At 36.9% G+C, this 21,852-nt stretch overlaps 1 protein-coding gene across 2 annotated transcripts in view; it reads right to left on the bottom strand.

Annotated features, from left to right (window-relative positions):
* SPON1 (spondin 1) overlaps window positions 1–21,852 on the bottom strand; it is a 175,540-nt gene that overhangs the window by 121,165 nt on the left and 32,523 nt on the right. For both annotated transcript variants that reach the window (XM_032111084.1, XM_032111083.1), the window contains exon 3: window positions 20,106–20,239. In XM_032111084.1, the coding sequence (XP_031966975.1) occupies window positions 20,106–20,212 (107 nt within the window). In that variant the 5' untranslated portion in view covers window positions 20,213–20,239. The remainder of the gene's footprint in view (window positions 1–20,105; window positions 20,240–21,852) is intronic.

The raw sequence follows: 21,852 nt of genomic DNA on the forward strand, positions 1-21,852 counted from the left end.
GTGGTCATAGGCATATGGTGAGGATCTGTGCTCTTGGAATGCATAACAGTCAACTGAGCATTCAATATTTCAATCAAATCTTATATTTAAATACTGAAGTTATATTTGATTTCAGTCAGAAAACAGCTCAGCTAAAGTAAGCAGCTGTTCATAGGAAATTACATGGCATTCTAAAGAGATAAGTACTTCTGATCTGTGACAGCAACTCAGTGCAAATATCATGTAAAACAGAAGGTAGAAAAAGCTAGCATAAGGTAGAATCTTTGAAAGCAATTCACAGGTTCCAAAAGACAAGTTGCTTTAAAATTAATTAAATCTAGAATATTTTATTGAGGCTTATAGTTCAAACAAAATGTAAATTTCCAAGCCTCAGTGCCTCAGTTCCTCAGTTGAGGGGGGCTGGATATATTTAGTCCCAAATAAACTTTAACTAGATTCTTTGACCATTTTTAACTACAACAATTTAATTCACATGTAAACTTTATCTTCTTTCTATAAGAAAACAGATTTTGGTTAAATTCAAGGACAATCTATGGACAGAGAGCCTCCTGAGGACAACGTGCTTTGGGAGCTGGCACTCTTCCTTGTTTACCAGTACAAGTACACATTCTTCTAGCAACATTTTGTACCATCACTTGTATTTAAAACTCTAAACAGCAAGGGCCAATTTCTTGTCTTACTTCAGTATTAGTCAAATAGTTCTCTTCATCTCTCTAGAATTATTCCTCACTCATGACTGCTCAAGTGAGAGGAAAAGTAAGACTGTACATGCTTAGACGTGTTGTTGCAGTCATGGAACCTTCCTTTGACGACGTCCCACCCATACTTATCAAAAATAAGATGCAATTTTACTGTACTTTCTTTGCCAAGATGCAAGGCCAGAGTAGGAGAGGAAGGAATCCTTCTTTTCACCTTATAAAGCACCCAGGAGAATAACTGAGTTTTGCAAATCTCTTACAGCTACATCTACCTGAAAAGGGCGCAAAAAACTGTTAATCCTTAACAGGGCTGACATCTCCTAAAGGAACATGTGGGAAAGGCAAACACAGGCAACCAACCAACACTGTGGAAAAGCAGCGTGAAACAGAGAAGAGCAAACTGAATTTTGGTAAAAGCAAGGACATGACTGACCTGCCGTGTTTGGTGAAAGAAGATTCCCAGGCCTCATCTTAAGAAGGGATAAATCAGAGCCTGGAGCAAATAGCAGCAAGTGAATGAAACCCAGAATTAGCTGTATTTTATTGATTTAGGAGCTGCCAAGGCACAACTTAAAGGGTGGCAGAAGGCACTGACCAAGTATGTGAGAAACTTCCTGAGAAACCTCTTCCAGGGTTTCTAATAAGAAATAAAGAGGAAAAAATAAACATAACTACCAGAACTACTGTCAGGAAGAATAGAGCCCAATGGCCAATCTGTGACAGTGGCATGCTACCTTAACTTTTCCAGCCTTCATAGTGAAAGCCAAAGCCAAATTTAAAGACTTTTTGGATGCTACACTGCAAGGTGACAGAAAGTGGGGGTACAGGAAATGCCATGCTGATACAAGGAAAACCTCTCTCATCATGAGGATAATCAAAGAGATTTAACCCTGGAATGAGCTGCCTAGACAGCTTGTGCAACCTCCATCTCTGGAAATATTCAAAACTTCATCGGATCCATGCCTTGGCAACCTACTGAGGGAACAACCAAACTGATGTAACCTAGTTTAAGCAGAAAAAGGGACTAAATGTCTTCCAGAAGTCCTTTCCAACCTAAATTATTCTATTATCTTAATCCAAACAACTATAAAATCAGCTGTTTGATAAAGATCTCGATTTTGCAGATAACAAAGGTATTATGGGTATTTGAGAAGCAGTTACCAGTTATTTAAAAAAAAAAAACAGAGAAAGATTGTTTGAAGCCTGAAGTCTACTTGTATTATCCTTTTTGCTGCAGTTAGTTTGTCACTGTAAAATGTCAAGGGAACAGTTCCTTTTCTAATAACAAAAGCTTCACAGCTTTCTGAGTCATTGTCTCTTCAGCTGTGTTTGAAACTATATGGTGAGCCAATTATTTAAATGGGATTTTTTATAGTGATTCCAAATGCACCAGGATAAATACATTATATGGCTGCATAAATATCAAAAGCAGGCACAGAACTTTACAAATACTCAATCATAAATTATTTTAAAATATTAACTGTTTTAATAATCAGCTTCTAGACTGAACACAGACAAAAACATCTGCTCAGTGTATTTGCTAGCTTTTATAACTACCTCTGTTCCCCCTTCTTTTTTTTTTTTTTGGACATAATTTTTATTCTGCTATAAAAGTTCTGATGTTTGGACTAAGGATTCTTTCCTTTGGCTTTGAGGTTTAAATAAAACAGCTAAAAATGGAATGGCTGACTTCTAGAGAGAGGCAAGAAAGCTTTTAAGAATTTACACAAGGTACACATCTGCTTAGTCTACATAAATCCTTCCCCCTGCTTCAAACATCCAGTGCTCTCTGAACCTAGGAAGGGGTAATCCAATTGCTTTCCCTCCCATATTAATATATATAAGTGGCTCTTCATGTTCTTGTTTTTCTTATTGACTTTTTTCTCTCTCTGACTATCAGAAAGTGATGGATTAAAACAAAAAAGAAAAAGGAAACAAATTTGACTCAAAAAATCTGCTTGTTTCCCAATTTCTTCAAGGCAAGGCTTCTGGATTTGTGCTAATGCTTTTCCATCACCAAACTAAGGAGCAAAACTGTGAGGTACAGGCATATCTACACCTGACAGCACCTGCTTTTATTAAAGAAAACCAACCAAATGAATTGTCCAAAAAGTGTCACTATTTCTGTTTTGTAGCTCTCACAGCAAAATGCAAGAATATCTGGTTACTTCTGTAATATTTGCTCTGGCAATACTACTTTGGAATGTCCCTGTCCTGGCTCAGTTTGGTCAGACAACATCTGAGGGCAGTGTGAAAAGGCTGCCTTGAAAGACTTCCATGGAATAAGAATGTCCCTCTGCAGCACAGTTCCACAACAATTGTACCATCCTGCTGTGAAAAGCTCTGCCAAAGACACGGAAATTGCATTTGGGATATTAAGAAACAGGAAATGTCATAAACCATAAAAATTCAGACCAGCCTTGGGAACGTTCCAGTTCATACCAGAAACAGAGGAGTCAGTTAAGGGTTTTTTCTTTCTTTCTTTTTTTTTTTTTTTCCCATAGAAACAGCTTTAGATTATTTTCCTCACTGCTTTTGTCAAATCCTAGCATGAAAAGAAATACTCTTATTTTGAATTACTGCTGTGGGTGTAGTGATGTGACAAAAGACGTAAGGAAGAGGATTTGTAAGAATTGTTCCTACGACATTTTTTAAGCTTACATCAAAACCATTAAGTACAATATTAGAGTTACATTTGAATAAAACAGGTTTTGTCAGAGCTGGAGAGGGTACCCCAAGTTTTACTTGGATATTGAGAAATAATAATTAACTACTGAGTTGCAGATAAGACACTTTTCCTGCTCTGTATTACCTGGGAGTTAACCTTGTCTTGCCCTTCTAGCTATCAGAATTATTATCTTTAATTATTCCATGCCTCACTGATTTAATTACAGTATGATAAGTTGCTTCCCAACCCAGAAAGCTACAGAGAACAATTAACATCATGTTGTTTTCTTTTTTGGGTTTGTTGTTTTTTTGGAGAGAAAGAATTTCTAAATATACCATTTACTTTAACACTAGAAAGTGATGTGAAAACCATGAATTTACATCTACTGTAATTTTGCTGGTGCTACTGGGTTTTGTCATTCTAATGCATTATTTAAGATGCTCTCATTTTATTTCCTACTATATGGTCTTAATAAAAAGCCAACCCTGTGTTTCTGACAAGCACTTACAAGGTCAGGGAAAGCACAAACTCCCAGAAGTTTGCCAATAATATTTACTTCTTTTTCTAATATTTAGGAGACTTTTATTAAAAACAAATTAAAATTCCTCTGAAAGTCTATATAACCCTTTAGCTAATAGATGTCCAGCAATTTTTACACTGATAGTATTTTTGACAACTACATTCTTCAAAATAATTTTCAATGAGCAAAGTGTGCTGTCTCAGCCAGGACAGGCTCCATCTACACCAGAATCTGTCAGCAGCCAATTTTTAGAATATTGACAAGGGTCAATTCTAAAAATTTGCAGCAAACTGTTTATTTTTTAAGGCATAACTTAGAAGCTAGAACAGAAGATACATTTTTTTGTTGTCATTTTGGGGGTTTTGTTCATTGGTTTTAAGCGTGCTGTTAACACAGTTTGAACAAACCAACCAGACTTGATATTTGATGTTGGATAAAACACAGTAATATTAACATGAAGTCGATCAATGTTGCCATAATTCCACATTTACATCCCTGCACAAGATGAGGATATTTTAACATGAAAAGCAATAAAACATGTTCACTTCTAAAACTTCAGTACAGACACCAGAGTATCCTTCTTCAGTTTTATTTTTTAACATTTCACATATACTGTCAGAAAATATAATTCAGAGAAACCCCACAGCAAGAGCAAAGCACTCTAAAGCTTCTCTTAGAAATTTCCTCTTGCTTCCAAATCCTTCTGGTGTCCTTCATACCATACTCGGGTCTGCCACCACACACCTACAAGGGAGCTCACTGACTTCAGGACTAATTTTGCCATCATATATAATACAACAAAGAGCTCTGAAGGAAACCACAGCTATACATGCTGCTATCTGATATTTTTCCACAGGAAATCTCTCTGTTCTTTACTTGAATGGCCGCATGACATAAATGTTAAATCTAAAATCTTCAGGATAAAAAGTTGTACTGATACAATAATTTCTGACATGACCTATTACTTGCAAAAAAAACGCCCACAAAACCAAATAAAAATCCAACCCCCCCCAAAAAAAGATCCCAAAAACAAACAAACAAAAACAAACCAAAAAAGCAACATCACTTAAAGCCCAGTGCTGTTCATGGGCTAGATCTTCACCAAGGATTTTGATAGTCACCACTTTCTGTAGCAGTCTCCTTGAATTTCAGAGCTAAGCATTATAAATTATTCTGCAAAGGAAAGTCAGAACAGATTGGATAGGACCGAGTGTTTGGAGGATGGATTTATCTTGTTATTCTAAGTAGTGGTTTTGTAGAGCAAGATGGAAGCAATCTACCAAAGGTGGGACTACAGGTTTTTTCCAAGCTAGTGAGCCCAAAATTAAAATCCTGTTATCTGATAACTGAGCTAACTCGTGATAAGAACCAATGCAAAGCACTTGTGCACTAACTAACAAACCCTAAAAACAAAATTAAAAACAAAACCACATAAAACCCTTATCAAGCTGCAATTTATTTCTGCTTAAGGTTTCTGCAACCTGTATGATGCTCACCCACTTGCACAGGGAACTTAAATAGTTGATTTCTCTGGGTGTTCAAGCCATGCCCCCTCTGCCAGCCTGCTTTACCTGATATGGAAGGGTGGGGAACAAAACCAACCACGCAGGCAAAGGCCACATCTCAAAACCTCCCTCATGTTCCTTCACCTGTCCCTAAGTTCCCTACTTGATCTGAGGTCACTGCTCGACCTCTGTTGATTTTGCCATTATTGCACAGACACAGCAACAGCATAATTTCCCTCTTACAGCACTGCTTTTAATCTTTATATCCTACTCATATTCCCCTCCCCTCTTGAATCACCTTCCCCCCACTCCAGGTTGGGGCAGTGAAAAAAAAACCACCATATTTTTCATATATTAAAAAAACCCAAAATAATTAAAACTTAAACATGACCATGAGCACCCAGTTAATGAAGACAGAAAAAATTCCCCAGAACCTTAAAAAAATTGTTTTAAATCTTTAATATTTATAAAGCATGAAGTAAACTAATTTGAAGATAAAACAAAAAAGAGCTATCATTCTCCTACTATTTTTAGAAGTTGCATTCTCCTATTATTTTTTTAAAAGTTGTCAACTAGCAATATACTGAAATTATGTTTAAATGAGTAAATTATTTGCTTGTACAGACAAAAATTTATTTGTCAGAAGCAAAGCCCACGCATTGATAAAATACTGATTAGTGGATAGCCAGTAGCAGGAATCTAGATTGGAATAAAGGATTTGGTGTTTTCAAATCCAAAAATAATCTTCACTTCACTAGCATTGACAGGAGCCTGAAGGTGAACGCCACAATTAATGGAACAAATTAACACCCACTGAGACAAAGATAACACAATTTAATATTAAAATGCTTAATACTGCTTCTTGAAAAAGACCTTACTATTATGAATGTATTTCCCTGAGGAAGATTTTTATGCAATGTCTTTAGTACTTGAGGTTAAGTCGTGGGACTGGAACCATCAGAAGAGACTTGTCAGTTCTTTAGTGCAGCTGAGACAGATTTCATCTGTCAAGAATTAATACCTGTAACAACTGAATCTCGTCTACCTGGGCTGTTCTGAGAGCTCTCCCTGACAGCTGGGACTGCGCAGCCTACTGAACATTCAGCCACATAATGCCAGGAGATGCTGGGCATTTATGCTGCAAGACAGGAATGCAGAGAAGTGAAAGAAAATAAAGATAAAAGGGTTGATACCGGTTACTTTTCTACTTCCCTCATCCTGAAGTGGCAGCACATGGGAAGAAGGCACATTCAAATTGTATTTGAGAAATAGCTGAAAGACCACCCTGATCATACAACACATAATTATCAAAGTAAGACTGAATTAATCCATGAAATTCCTCTACATAATGAGGGTGGTTTTCAGCAAGCTTCTCCACCTACCCATTGTTTAGCATCTGCTCGTGGCTAAGAAGAAGAGGGTTAGAGCAGTGTCTCGAGCTCATACAATTGTTCTGCTTGCAAAAATTCCTCTCAGTAGGGATTTGCAGCAAATAGTGTTGCCAAACTTTGGTACACTGATTTTTGGAGAATGCAATGGCGGGGAACCTGTACATCATGGTCTTGACTTCAGCCCTAAAAATGCCAAAATCATACAACCTTCTCATGTCTGATTAGCTGCCAACACCAGTGACACTGATTGCACTTTTGCTACAACAGAGCAAGCAAATGATGGAGAAAGAAGAATTGCTAAACACATGAAAATCAGAAAAGTACTCTCAGGGCTAAGATAATAGCAGTGTTGAAGGGTACAGAAACACAATAGGAAATGGATCAAAAGTTGTCCAAGATATGCATAGGAAGGGCAAGAACCAAGTCTAGGCATATCTCTTTGCTGCAGCAGTGGATTGTCAGACTGTGGGTGTGATTGCATTTTAATGATAAACATTAACGCCCCAAATCGCTCTGGGGTAATGAAACTCCTTGGAAGATTGTGATTCCTTTTCACGGCGATTTAAAGCATTTTCTACACAACAACATACAGCAGCAGGGAGAGGAAACAAACCCCACAGTCTCAAGAAGCTTTGTGCCTCAGTGGGGTTCCTGAAGTCTCGTTGATCCGGATAAAGATCAGCATTTCATGGAGGAAGTGATTACAACTGTGCTTAGAGGAGCAGGGATTAAGCAAAAGATCCAGATTCTGTATCTCCCTCAGTCATCGGGACAAGGAGAGCACATGAATAAGACTATTAAAGGAGCACTGTGAACAGGAGTAAGCAGTAATGACAGGGATTAGAATGATAAATCACCCTTTATACTGAGAAGTGGGCATAGACTGGGAACAGGAATTCAGCCCTACCACATTTTATTTGGAACAAAAGTGTAGTTAATTAGATTTTTACCTTCCTTAGAAACTCCAAGAGGGAGATGTTTTAATGTGGATAATTGAGATACACCAAGTGTGATTAGAGATACAGGAGGAAATAGAGCAAGGGGTTCAGACACTGTGGAGACAAGCAGGGGTGCTCCTTCAGGTACCTGGATGGGAAACAGGTGAACCCATTATGGGTTTGAGATTGACACCCAAGCAGTGCCATTTAAACATTTCCAAATGTTTGTCTGGATTTTGAAACTGAAGCAACAAAGGAAACAAATCTCCTGATCTTCTAGACAAAAATATAACTATGTGATTTTGTTTATTATAGTGGGGAGTCATTTGTTCCCACCAAACATTCAAACTTGAAAAAGAGACAGAAAAAAATTACATGCTTTGAAAACTAGAAACATATAAACATAAAACCAGATACACTGATGTTGAGGGTGTTTTGAAAACCTAGATGTGTCCCACAATCTTATGCTGCTGTTAGGCGACACTCTAGTGACACCTGACTGACCTTCTACTGAAATCAATTACCAGCTTCAGTTTCACTTAATCAGAAGGGAATTCCAGCCTGAATTTCTTATGAGGCATGAGTGGCTACTGGAAAACCAGAAAATTTTAAGGACAGCACTTAGAACTTTATTCTCACTGAGCCAAGTAGCTTACTGAAAAAGACAATGCAAACACATATCTATCTAAGTACCTGTCAAATTTGCCTCCTCTTCAAGTTTAGCTTTATTTTAGTTACTTGCCTGAACATATTTAGCACTTTGTGAGTCGAACTGTGTGTAGCAGAAGTACAGATTACTATTGTAAAACCAGGAAGAACGATAACTATTTGTGTTTCTTCGCCATATCGAAGACAATGCTTTGGCCACAATCAAATCAGAGAAATTAGATAAATGCCTTTCGTTAATATTTTGCTATTTAAATTGAATCTGATGAGCAAGACAACTTCTTTATGAACAATCATGAGATGGTGGTGCCTTTTATATGAGCTTCTTGTATTATCATGCATCTACTCCAGCCACCATTGCAAGGCAGTTGCATCATAAGAGAGCACTTATTAATTTCTCTGTATATAAAACTAGTGTATGTTCCATTTTCAGAGAATTCAATGGGAAGAAACTGTGTGATGGGCAATCTGTAAAACTTAACTGAGTTGGTACATATTAAGATTATCGTGGGGCTCCACATACAGCAGTGAGAAAGCATCAAGCTCATTATCCCTCAAAGGAACAGAGCTGAGTCCCTCCCTAGACACCAGCCCGTAACCCAGCCCTTTCTGCAGCAAATAAAACCCAGAAACCATTAAAAAAAGAATCTAATGTGCTTTCTGGTGCATTGCAAGACTTTAAACTAAATTCTGTTGGAGAAGTGAACTGATGAAGCAATAAATCCATTTCTTCGGGAAAGCAGGGCAAAAAGCATTCAGGCTGCTGCTGTTCAGAGAGCAAAGATACTTAATGCATGTCTAATGATGTAGAAAAGATGGGAAAAGTGGGTACCTAATTACTGCAAGGAAAAGAAAGGAATGGCCCACCCAATTATTGGTTGAATTTAGTGTTTCAATCCTTTCACAATAGCCTTAGAATTGTCAAATGTGGTAACGAGAAAGACAACATCAATTCATCAGCCAGTTCATGCAACGAACAATTCCTTTTCTTGGTGTTTTTTCTGCCTTTCAGAATTTCTAAAGAACTGCAATAATACAAATAGCTGCTCCTTTAAGGAAACAAATCAGAATTGATTTTGTGGTGCTTCACATGAAGCAAAGAATCAAGATAAATACAGTGTTCAGGTTCTGAGACCCTTAGTGATATTACACACCACTTTCTAGGGACTCTCCAGCTAATAAATGCAAACTCACATGAGAACTGAAATACTATTCAATACAAGTAAGGATGGCCAGAATCCAGCACCTTGTTTATTCATCCATTTGCCTTTCATATATAGCAGAGCTGTGCTGGAAATTTTAACTGCAGAATGTGCTCTGCAGAACTGTTCTAGATTTCTGTGGGCATGCAGACACTTCACCAAATATTTACATCAGCCTGCCAGACAAATTTTTCAAATGAAAATTTCATTCCATACGTGCAGTATAGCTTCTTACATTTAAATGCAGGTTTACTTACACATCCTCACAGAATACAATCGCGCAATACTGATTGTATTATGAAGAAGCAAATGACCAGTTGTGCCACATTTATGACTAACTTAAAGTAGACTTTGTAACATCTAGGAACTACCAATGTGTTGTAAGAGTGAGACCATTCACTGCTAATCTCCATTCTTTTATCTGGGTCAATAGACATTTTGAATAATGGAGGATCTTGCCAAAATGTTATAACAGCAGTTTTATTAAAGTTTCAATCACTAGACACATACTGGATAGACTCATTTGTTACTAAAACTAAAAATTAACCACATTACACTACTTAGCTTTTTAATTACCTCCTTTCATCATCACTGTACTCAGTTTACTTTTCACATTCACTGATGTGCAATGAGAACACCACCATACCACAGTAAGCAAAATATTTTTGCATGACAGTGGGCCCACTAGAGTTCTGATTTCAATATAGAGACCAAAATCTCTTTATCTGTAACCTGCAGAAATAGTATGACATTTTGATTCATGAATAAAATACATATGTTAAAAATGTATCATAGTACTTTAAAATAATGCCTTCAGTTCCTGACACAAGACAAATCAGTTCCTTAACATGAATTATCATGCATAACTTCAGGCAGTTATAAAAAAACTGATTTCAAACATTCAGTAATAAAAAATTACAACACTTCTGATGTCATCAATAGTGACTCTGCTGTATGATCTGAAAGGAAATCAAATTATTACTATCATTATTATTTCTATTCCTTTTCTCTCTTTGTTTCCCCTCACAAAATGACAATGGCCTTGAAGTCAAATTAAACATCTGTTTGCAAAATAAACCAGAGTGCTACTGACAGCTGCTGCCTAATGGCAAATGTCCTACAGCTGTCGGGCTCCTAAATTAACAATGATTTTCATTACAAACAGCAAACAACAAGCAAATTATGGAGCTGATATTTTTCTCCATCCCACTATATGAAATTTATGAAAATGCAGGCTCTACTAGAGACTCAGCCAGAAAGAAATCTGTGTACTGTTTTATTTCCTCCCTTGCAGGGAGCAAAATTCAGACAAAATCAGATTTCAGTGTAAGATACTTCATAGAACTTCCCTCCTGACATGTCTTAAATCCTTTTTTGCATTTTCCTCTAGGATATGTAAATAGAATTAATAATTCATTGAGGATTTATCTTTCTCTGATGCAAATTTTGTCAATAAGGAAAACTATTGAAAAAAACATTTCCTTGATTTTTCCTACATCTACTTAGATTTGTAAATCAAATCTTTGTAGATTTGCACACAGGTGCATCAAACCAGCAGACTTTTTCAAAACTTTACTTAAAATGCTTACATATTAATTACATCAGAAGTAGATGGCAGGATTTTTTAGACAGCAATGTTCTTATTTTTAAAGTAGAAGAGGTGGGCAGGGGAAGCTCAATCACAGCACACCCTACAATCATACAGTAAAGTCAGACAGGAGGGCTTTGGTAGTTCATTAAAGACCCTCTGACATCACTTTTTATGGCTTCCTTATTTATGTTCAAGCTTGGGATTGGGAAGTAGGAACATTAGAGAGCACTATGCCTCATTTCCTATTTCACATGACTTTTTTTAGTGCATGATTGAAACCCACAAGTATCCTTAGAACAGTGTTGGGAATCTGGAAAGACCAAGAAACTTGGCATGGATAATGGTTGGGAAATAAAAATGGAAGTTTAGAATGCCTCATCTGGTTTTGTAAAATGCCAAATAAGGATACAGGTGAATTCTGACCAATTCTGTGCTTGTGTCCACTGTTAACCTTAATATATAATTTTTTTAAGTATTTTCCCATAAAGTCTGGAGAAAACACAATGGTGATCAAAAAGGTAACTGATATAATTATCTTGCCATAAGGTATGTTGAACTTTTGTAATGCCTGAATTCCTACCCCACTGCACATCAGTGCACAATCTTTTTATTTTTACAAAACAGCTAGTTTTAAAAAAAGACATTTGTGAAAAAAAATATAATGATATGGACCAATGAAAGTAACTGCACGTTCCTTCATTTTACCACAAAATGTGCTATAACACAGATTTTTTTTTTTTTTAATATGAAATTATTGCAGGCATTTTCAAGGTAGAGTGTAAAAAAATTTTAAAATACTATCTTTCATAATAAAGCCATAACTACATTCCCCCTGTTGCTAGAGAAAGACCACCACCCTTCTCCTTACTCTGTTTCTCTCATTGTTCTTCTATTGCTTTGCTCTCCTCAAGGAATAAACCCATCCTTGAGTAGCAAAACCGTTAAGCTCTTTTGCAACACTACATCTTTACAAACAAAACAGCATACGAATGAATCTAACTAGATTATAGAGGGTTACTTTATTAATTGCACCATAAAAAAAGAAAGGTTATCTAGAAGAACACAAAATTACAAGAAAATCCATTTATAACACTTTCCAAATTCACGTGCTCCCACTGTGAAGTTAAAGAAATGATATTAAACCTGTGACAAAATGAAAGTGAAATGGCGTTTGGTTTTAAATGTAGATGTGTCAGTAGATCCAGGGGGCTGCTACCATACATATCGAGATAAAACATGCATTTTTACACCCAATATTAGAGCTAATATAAATATAGAAGCTATACAGAAATGCGGGTTACTCTTTCTTCCTAACACAAGTAAACTCTCTAGGTGTTTCACCTATAAAATAAAATACAGGGTTCTAAGTTAGTTTCATTGAAAAGTTTAAACTTTTGTCCTATTTGTTTAAAAAAATAATAAAATTTCTGGATGAAGAAAATATTTACTTTATTTTTAAGGACAGCATGACAGCAAGACAAGCTTTTCTATCCTGCACTGGTTTAGACAAGAGTCACTGGCATCTAGCTGCTCCTGAGAAAACAGAGGCATTGAAAAATGAGTTGAGCTGTACATAAGAACTCAGCGTAAGAGGACAAGAATGGGCCCAAATCAATTCATTCCCAATCTATGTCCCTAGCCATTCAAAGCTGGGCACATTTCTGTTACATCTCCTAAAAGTGAAGAATGGGGCAAAATGAAGGCACATCACCAGGATTGCATATGCAAAATCACACATTTTCTATCTGTCAGAGGTTGCATTTGTTCTCTGGACTGTTAGGATGCACAGAGATATCTTAGTTTGCTATCTTAATTGTGTAGAAATACATGAAATGTCTACACAAAATATTCTATTCAAGCTATGAAATATTAAGCCATACTGCTATTACCTGTATCAAAAATGAAGTTCAGAAGCTATTGCTGCTGTTATGTGGTATTTAACTGGAAGATAAAGATTTACCTTTTTTAAAAAACTATTAGTACAGAATTTTTCATAACTTCTCTGCACACAGAAGACTCATTGTGTCTACTAGGAAAAAGAATAAAGTTATTTATAATATGAGAATTGTTACCTTCTATCACTCCAGAAACAGATTGCTATAGAGAGCTCTTGCTAGCCAAGGAAGGCAGGTTGATCTCTCTTTTTTCTTGGCTGTTATATTTACTTTTAATGAAAAGCTGTCCATAAATGCTTTACAACAGTGCTCAATTGCTCCACTGTTAGTATTCTAATAAACAGTCAGGTAAAACTGTTGACATGAAGTGTCTGGACAATCTGAGAGGATGAATGGAAAAGACTGAATAACAAATTTAATATCTGATTCAAACAAGCTGGGCTTCTCTGTTGTTAGTTTTTACACTTGGGAAATTTAGAGGCATAATTTTATAGTGAATTTCTTGCAGCTCATCATGAGCCAGTTGTACTCATCTGCTTCAAAATAAAGAGTGTGAGTTTTCAATAAGTGTAAATCCATGAATCTCCCTCAAGTACAACCCATAAATATTCAGGAATCCTAAAAGAACATGTGAGGTCATAATTTCACATCTTTTGTAGCAAATAGGGTGCTTGATTTATAGAATACATTCCATATAAAGCATTTACATAAACACCCAATTAAGTATATGGAGAAAGAATTGAGCTATATTTTAATCAGGCAAGTATCCCAAATATCGAGAAAAATTCTATGTATAGAGGTAAGTAGAGCCAAGCAAAGAAAAGGAAACATTTTAGCAGTGAAAACGTAAGAGAGGAGCAAAGAATCCACTTAGAGCACTTCACCAGCTTAGTCTAGTAACCTAAATAAATTAAAACCATGTCCAGCTTCTCCTCCCTCTGCCAGCTCATTGATACTGATGAGGGATTTAGGACAAGCATGAAAAGTAGCAAACAAATTTTTCAGCTGTAACTGTACATAATTCTTTGTTCTTTATTGTTTTTTAAGTTCAACTCTGTCATCATCTATCGGATGTTGCTTTTATATGACTGCAGCTTCCACCCACGTAAAGGAGTCTGGCAACTGGAACTTCTTTCTGTTAGCGGCAAATTTATGCAATATTGGTTTTGTGAGAATCATAATAACAACACTTTTAGCAAGAGAGATTCATTCTGAAATACATTTTTACTCTGAGCACCTCAGTTTGGCATTCCTCATCAACACTCCTCCTAATGCAGTGTTAATGACTTGGTCACATACTAATTTACACACCACAGAGCAGCTGCTCTTGTGGATTCTGGGCCTTGTTTTCCAGGTGCCTCGTGCTCCGTTTCTGGCCCAGGGGTCTCACCATGAGTTTCGAGTGCAGAGAAGAAATTTGGCTGCACACCAAGACATTTTCAGCATGCGTATGTAGTTGTGAACTCCTGAGGTTTTATGACATTTGGTTCTTCTTTTAGTCTCTCCAACACATTTCAGCACAGTGTTTACCAGGAGTGACAGGCCAAGTGACCTGAACGAACAGAATGCTTGAAGTTACAAGAAATCCAAAGGCTCAAAAAGCTCTAGCTGGAGTTCATTTGCCCTCAGAGCTTTGAAGCTTGAGTGGAAGAGGATGGTCAGAACCCACATGGAGGTTGGAAACTGAGTGTTATATCCAAGGCGTAGACCCATGGAATAGAACTGAAGTTGTCCTCACAGATATGACAGCTTTGCTCCAGCAGCACAACTATCTAAAAGATTTTGCCAAAACATGCTTGATATACACTAAATATGCCGTAGTTTTTATTTAGAAGGCTGCAATTCTTTAAAATTCCTCTGCTCTCTGATTACATGCAAACAGGACCCAGCATAATTAAAATCATGAAGATAATTACATATTCAGGCAAACAAGAAGCTCCACACTTTTCCTCAGAAACTATAAAACATTTCCCTAGAGATGACTCAGAACACATTTCCAGAAACAAACAGCAGAGACAGCATGATGAATACAGTGCATTTCTGCAAGTACTAATGGTAATGAACAGTATTTACAGATACCAGATTTTAATTTGTCGGTTGTTTAAGCACGATATGTATAGCAGAAATGAATAACTTGTCTGCAGGAACTTTTGCTACATTTACCATACAAGTCACATGAGCTGTCTGAGAATTCAATTATTTCATGAGCCAATCACAAACTGTGGTTTCTTCTCCAAATGGTAAATTGAATATAACTTATTTGCATGTGGCCATCATTTACTGCATTTAACAATTAATCTCAGCCTTAGTGAAAATCAGCAAATGCTAAAGGAGGAAAAGATAATTACCATCTCACATAGACTCTTCATGAGATCTACACCAGCTGACAGATTTACTCAATTTGGATACTAACAAGATTCTCTCTATCATGAAATTTTAATATGTGACAAGCTAAAAACTTGACAAAATTTTCTTCACTCTTGTATTCTATTACAGAATTGTAAAGGACTTGCAGAAAACTGTTTGCTCTGTATTTCCCACCAGTTACATGTGTCAGACCTTAACCCACCTGTTTATCACACTAAACTGAGACACTCTCTCGAGGAATACAACAAACCAGGTGAATCTAGAAATCTGGGGCTCAAAGCAACCTAAAAGAGGTGATTTTCCATCACTGCTACGAAGCTTTCAATAAACATTTATTGTCCTTTTTTTGGTCAATGGGGCAAATCACTATTTGAAACCCATACTTCAGACTTGCCTTGTTTAACAAGATAAATCTCCATTACTTGGAGGTTTTTTTATAGAATCAAGCAGAGCCTCTGAATATTAGCTGTCAGATAAAAAAAATGCACATGTACTGTTCTACTTTTCATAAAAAGGAGAATATGCTAAACCAAGCATGAAAGTGCATACGCAGAAAAAAGGTGTTCCTTAAAAGTTAAAACAGATTGACCAAGACAGGGTTCAAACCCCTGAAAATTTCTCTACTTCCATGTGATGATACCAATACCACCAGGCTCTGCCACTGCTCTACTGTCTACTGTAATTATTTTCTGTATAAATTGTACATCACAAAAATAAAGTTTTCTCAAGAAAGTTTTAACAGTGGGTTTTCAAAGATCCAAGAAAGCAAATGCATTCTGAAGAGCTCAGAAACCTAGTAAGTAGAGTTTAAAACAGAAACTTTTATCAGAACATGAAGGAATGACCTGGCCCTCCCATCCTGACACATGACACGTTGGTGTGCGATCAATCACGGGAAACAAGGGAAAGAAAACAGGGAGAGAAAGAGGTTGCACTGTGAACATGGAAACAAATAGACTGTGCACAGCATGACAGCTGAGAAGGTCCAAATAGACAAACAGGAAAGAGGGCTTAAAGCTTGAAGGTCTCCCAAGCAGTGTGTAAAATAAAAGTCTTTTATCTTGTGTCTTCAGTGAGACTCAAGCACAGGCCTAAGTGTGTGGATAAATGGAGCCTCAGCTATTGTTTGCATCCCAGAAGCATATTTAGTGCTGGCAGTTTCAGCAGAGTCCAGGAGGATTCAAATCTTTTGGGTATTTCACTGTCATCTCTTGTTGGGAATGAAGAAAATGCATGAATTATTCTCAACGAAACCATTGCAGTACAACATCACATGTTAATCCATTTTCTTCTTTTTTCTTCTCACAATTCTAAGTCTTCACACAGAAAAAGATGTTTTAGAAAGCAAGGTGGTGACAGTAAGTCAAATTCAAACATGTTTATTCCCTAAACTTTGTATTTTGCAGCCACCCAGAAAGCTAGCATTACACACACGTGTGCACATGCCAAATGATTTAGGATCCCTTACTGAAACCTACAACTACAGATTCCCATTTGTGTGTGTCATTTTGTGCTTGTCACAGCCACACTGATCACATGCTCCATGCCTGGAAAGCACTGGGAAGGCTACTACCCAAATCTGAGCAAGTGTTTCCACCAAAGCTACCAGATTTCACAAAATGCAGAAAAACAGCTGTTCCCAAATCTCACAACTAGCCCAGGAAAAGCTTCCTGGGAGATTCTATACTTAGTTATACCACAAGAAAAACAAACAAACAAACAAACAAATGAAACAAAACAAAACCAAAAAAACAAAAAACAAAAAACCCAAAACAAAAACAACAACAACAAAAAACCACAAAACAAAAACCTCCAAAAAACCACAACAACCCAGCTTTATTTGGCACTTAAACTGTAATAATTTTTTATGGGTCAGTTATGTCTAAATTGTGACCACATTTAACTTTTCTATATATTGAAGTCAGTAGATCAGGGCATAGTGAAAAAGTATATCCTTGTGATCCAGAACAGGCTCCAAAATGCTGCCATTCTGTTTTGGAAATTCTAAAACAAAGTTATCATAGCAAGGATTGAAACAGATATGTACTGATAATTAAAAAGAATATCTGCAGTCCCATCACACACAGAAGAAAGAAAAATACACCGAGTTTGTTTCCTCTGAAGTTCAAGGTTTTGGAATTTTTCCATGATGAATTTGGACTTAACTCTTTAAAACAACACCTGCTTTTAGACTTTTGCTTATATCATCTAGAATAATTAAGAAATAATTATTTCCAATGCTAATGTACCAATAATTATTTCCAAATTTTTTCCAGCATTTCCATGCTATTCTATGGGAGCTGACCATAAAGAAGGTTTATGAAGAAGGCTGACTACAAACTCTAATTCAGATGCCATCAAATCTTTACATACAAAAGAGAAAATGTAAATGTTGCTAATGCCCAAACCCCATCAGTGATTGCTATGTATGGGGCCATGGAGGACAAACAAATGCCACATTATAATGTTAATTTCTGGCATCAGCAACTCTTAATATTGGTCATTCTTTCTTTGAACAGTCCTGGGCATGGAGCTGTTACCTTCTGAGGTCAACAGAGCAATCATTGGGAGGAAGCTTGTATTTCCCATATAATTTTCTCTGAAAGATACTTAACAACTTCCTTTCATTTTCCAGCAGCACATACACACCAAAGACACCCACGACACCCTGTAAATAGGTGGTCATAACACCAAAATTTTCGTTTTCCTGGAACCTACATTTCCAAGCTGCTCTTTTATTTTCCCAAATGGATTATGAGAACTGGTACCAGTCAGCTAATGCAGCTCTTTACTGGCACTTCAATGTGCCGTTGGCACTACTGATGCATATCCAGCAGCCTGAGAAGGTTGTAAGGCAGTGCTTCACTCTGTGCACTCTTTGAGGCAGTGACAATTTCATACTTTCATGTGCAGAGAACTGCAGTTCTGACTGTTACATTTTGTAGCCTCTCTTGACTTTTCTGCAAGAATTCAAATACTTCACAGAAAAAAAACAGTATTGAACATCCAGCATGACCTGACTGGCAGCGAGGAGAGAGAAGAAACACTTATCAAGATCCTGCAGTTGGTGGTACTTCACTGCATTCCTTCTCTGACAAGACCCAGGCAGGTCCCTGAGCTGACTTCAGCCACAGATTTTTGAGTTTCACGGAGGAAAGTATAGCTCTTAGTTAATATTTTTTTTGATAATGGCAATTCTATTTAGGAAAATAGTGAAGAAAAAATAAATCCATCAACTTGTGTTGTTGAATATCATTACTGGATTAAAGTTTATATCTTGTCTCTTTAAAAAGCCATATAAAGCATCATCACCTTATTATTAATTTACTTAAATGGCAAGTGCCTCAAGCAATATTGGTTATGCAGCTACGAGGGGGTCAGTCCTGGGGGGAAGACCAAGGAGCTTTACTGATAAAAAGCTCTGCAACACGCAAGGAATCTTCTGGATTGCCAAAGGAACTCTCGAAAAATTCCATCTCTAAACATAACAGAACTTCTAACAGGTTTTATTGCAGCCTGAGGTACACTTGTCTGTAGTGAGCTTAAGAAAAGACTGTAAGTGTATTCTTGAGCTGCTTTAGTACACATTAAAGCAGGTGGTTCTTAAAATTATTACACTAAAACTGAGAAGCAGCAAGTAGAAGCACACTGCCAAAGATTTGAGACTGTTCCACAGCTAGAGTGGGGACTAGATCACCCTCACAGATGTGGAAGAGGGGAGTGTCTGTCTCATGCCCATCAACAAGAGGAGAAGTGAAGCACAGGGTGAGAGGAAAGCAGCCACAGGCCATTTTTGCTGGTGGCAATTTCACAGCCTGTCCAGAAATCAACTGCAATTTTAATAACATATTTTCCTGAATTGGTCTGAAGTATCTTCTGCACGACCTTTGTGATAGTGTTCCCTTAAAAGCCTAAAAGTCACTATCCCCTGCACTGAAAAGTCTCTTTGAAACACTTTGGTCTGCTGCAGGGCATATTTTAGCAATTTTTAAGGCTTCTCCCAGACATGGATTCAACACAAGCAAAGAAATTCCAATTGTCCATGAATATTTGGCCAATCTGTCCAATTAAATACAGCAAAGTCTTAAGAGACATGAAAACGTTTCTCTGGCTCTCTTTAGTTCTACAGACCAATGAGTGACCCTAAAGCAAAGTGCACCCTAAAGCAAAGTGCACCTTCCTCTACTGCTTGAAAAGCATGGTAACACATGAGACTGTGTAATAATAGTAAAATATCAGTAAATGATCACCGGCTCTAAAATTAAAGCATTCACCTCTAAAAAAATAGATCTGGTTTTACTGATAAAGGTCCATTTAGACAACAATGACTCTACAGAACATTCCTATTATTCATCTCACCTAACAGCCTATTTTTTACCCACCAGACGGATGCAATTTTGATCCCAAAAATTAAGACTTTTTAGATTTTTTATGTGAAATGAAAGGCTAACAAGTTCAATTAGGTTTACTGACTTGATGCTTATTGAAGGCTTGGAGTTACTTTTGAATATTCAGGCTTTAAATTGCTAACATTTCACTGTGCAAGTAGAACTAAACTTGGTCAACTGTGTCCAAGGAGAAAAAAGAATTAAGAACTCCATTGGTTCCAATAAATATTAGACTCATCAACTGAGCTTTACTTTAATATGTGTTAAAATACTTACTTGAGAATCACACAGCCTGTCCCGGTGGGAGGAGCTGTCCAAAACACCTGGATGCGTGTCCTCCTTCTAGGTGTGCTCTCAGTCACAGCAACGGGACAATTGCTCATGAACTGTGTTTCTTCTTCATCTATGATCTAGGGAAATGGAACGAGAAAAATGGGAAAAGATAAGGATGTGCATGGCCAGTGTCTCTCGAGTGTGTTTTATCAGTTCGTGTTTTCTTTGAGTGGAATATTTATAATTCTCTCTGCTTAGCTCAGCACTACTTCAGTGAATTTATTTATAACATGCAGATTGCTCACTGAATTGAAAACAAAAAGCTCAAGAAATAAAGACAGAAGAATAAGTCAGTTCTAGGTAAAGATAATTCAGACCTTTCAGAGCATCGCTGCAAATAACCTTTTTTGTGGATCCTGATTACTCGAGCTTCCTGTAAATATTAATGAACTGAAAATAATAAAAAATTTGTAATTTCAGATAATTGAGAATCCATTATTTAGTCCAAAACACAGACATTTTTGCTTTATTGATTGATTGATGGTTAACTGAAAAGTTTAAGTGGTACAAGTCAAAAACCAGAGAGGTTGATTTGGAACTGGTGTTCTAAGGATTTTACTCAAAGGTGTCATGTCAAAATAGCTTTCTCACTGCATATGTGTTTAAGGGATTGTACTCTAAGCCTTCTATTCATCAGATCTCAAAGAAATTTCATCAGAAACTGTTAAGTTTTATCTGGAAACAGGCAATGCTCTGATATTGCAAAATTTCTCTTCAGAATGCTCAGTGGTCCTGTTTCATTTGATGAAGCCACAATTCACACAACATTGGGTCAAAATTCAGGCAATGAATTACAAACCTCACCATTTTGAGGAAGAAGCTGTATTTATCAGTTTATAGCCAGATTCAGCTCTGAAAGGGCTTCTTCAGAATCCTGCTTCTATCAACACACAGAGAAACACACACACATTTACCGAATAAAAATATTAAAAAAATAAAATCTTCCGGCAGTAAACATAAGTTTAAACAAGTATTTTGACAAAAAAATACTCCTTTGCATTCTTAAAAAAGGGTGGCAATACCTTTAATTGGGCCAGATCTGCTTTAGTGAGCAGGCATCCTCATAATCTCACCCAAGGATACCGCCGGCATTCCCAAACATTTTTAGCCAAGCCAACAAACATTTCTGTATTTCCATGGTAGAATGAAGTGGCACTGGCCCAGAGGAGTGCTGAGAAACTCTATTTAGCTGGTCAATAGGGCAGTGGGTAATGAGTTTTAAATTTAAAGCCATTAATATGCTTCAAGTTTTTTAACGCTTCGTAGAATCTGTGTAACCAAACACAATGTGCACATTTGCTGGGTTTTAATTAACGGGAAGCAGTGGGAAGCATGGGATCTGGTGGAGGCTTAAGCTGACTGCAGAATTTCTACTTCTGCTGGATATAGTGTAATGCATGTAAGCTGAGCACCAAGAAATCCCTGATCTACAATTCTGTTTCGGCCACCAACTGTACTTATTCCGTCGGCCTTATTCCTGCAAGAGTAAAATAAAGACATAAAGCTGCCTACTTATCTCTCAGAAAGGTTGTCTCAATTATTTCAGGACCATGTCAATTGACCTTTTATCCATATCTCACACTAATTCATTCTCAATCAGAACCCAATTTTGGTGGGAGCTCTGAGAGAAGAATGAGTGATTTTCTACCATCTCATACACAATAAAATACTATCACACGTTATACAAAAG

The sequence above is a fragment of the Corvus moneduloides genome, chromosome 6 (genome assembly GCF_009650955.1).
Source record: "Corvus moneduloides isolate bCorMon1 chromosome 6, bCorMon1.pri, whole genome shotgun sequence".
NCBI classification, from domain to species: Eukaryota; Metazoa; Chordata; class Aves; order Passeriformes; family Corvidae; genus Corvus; species Corvus moneduloides.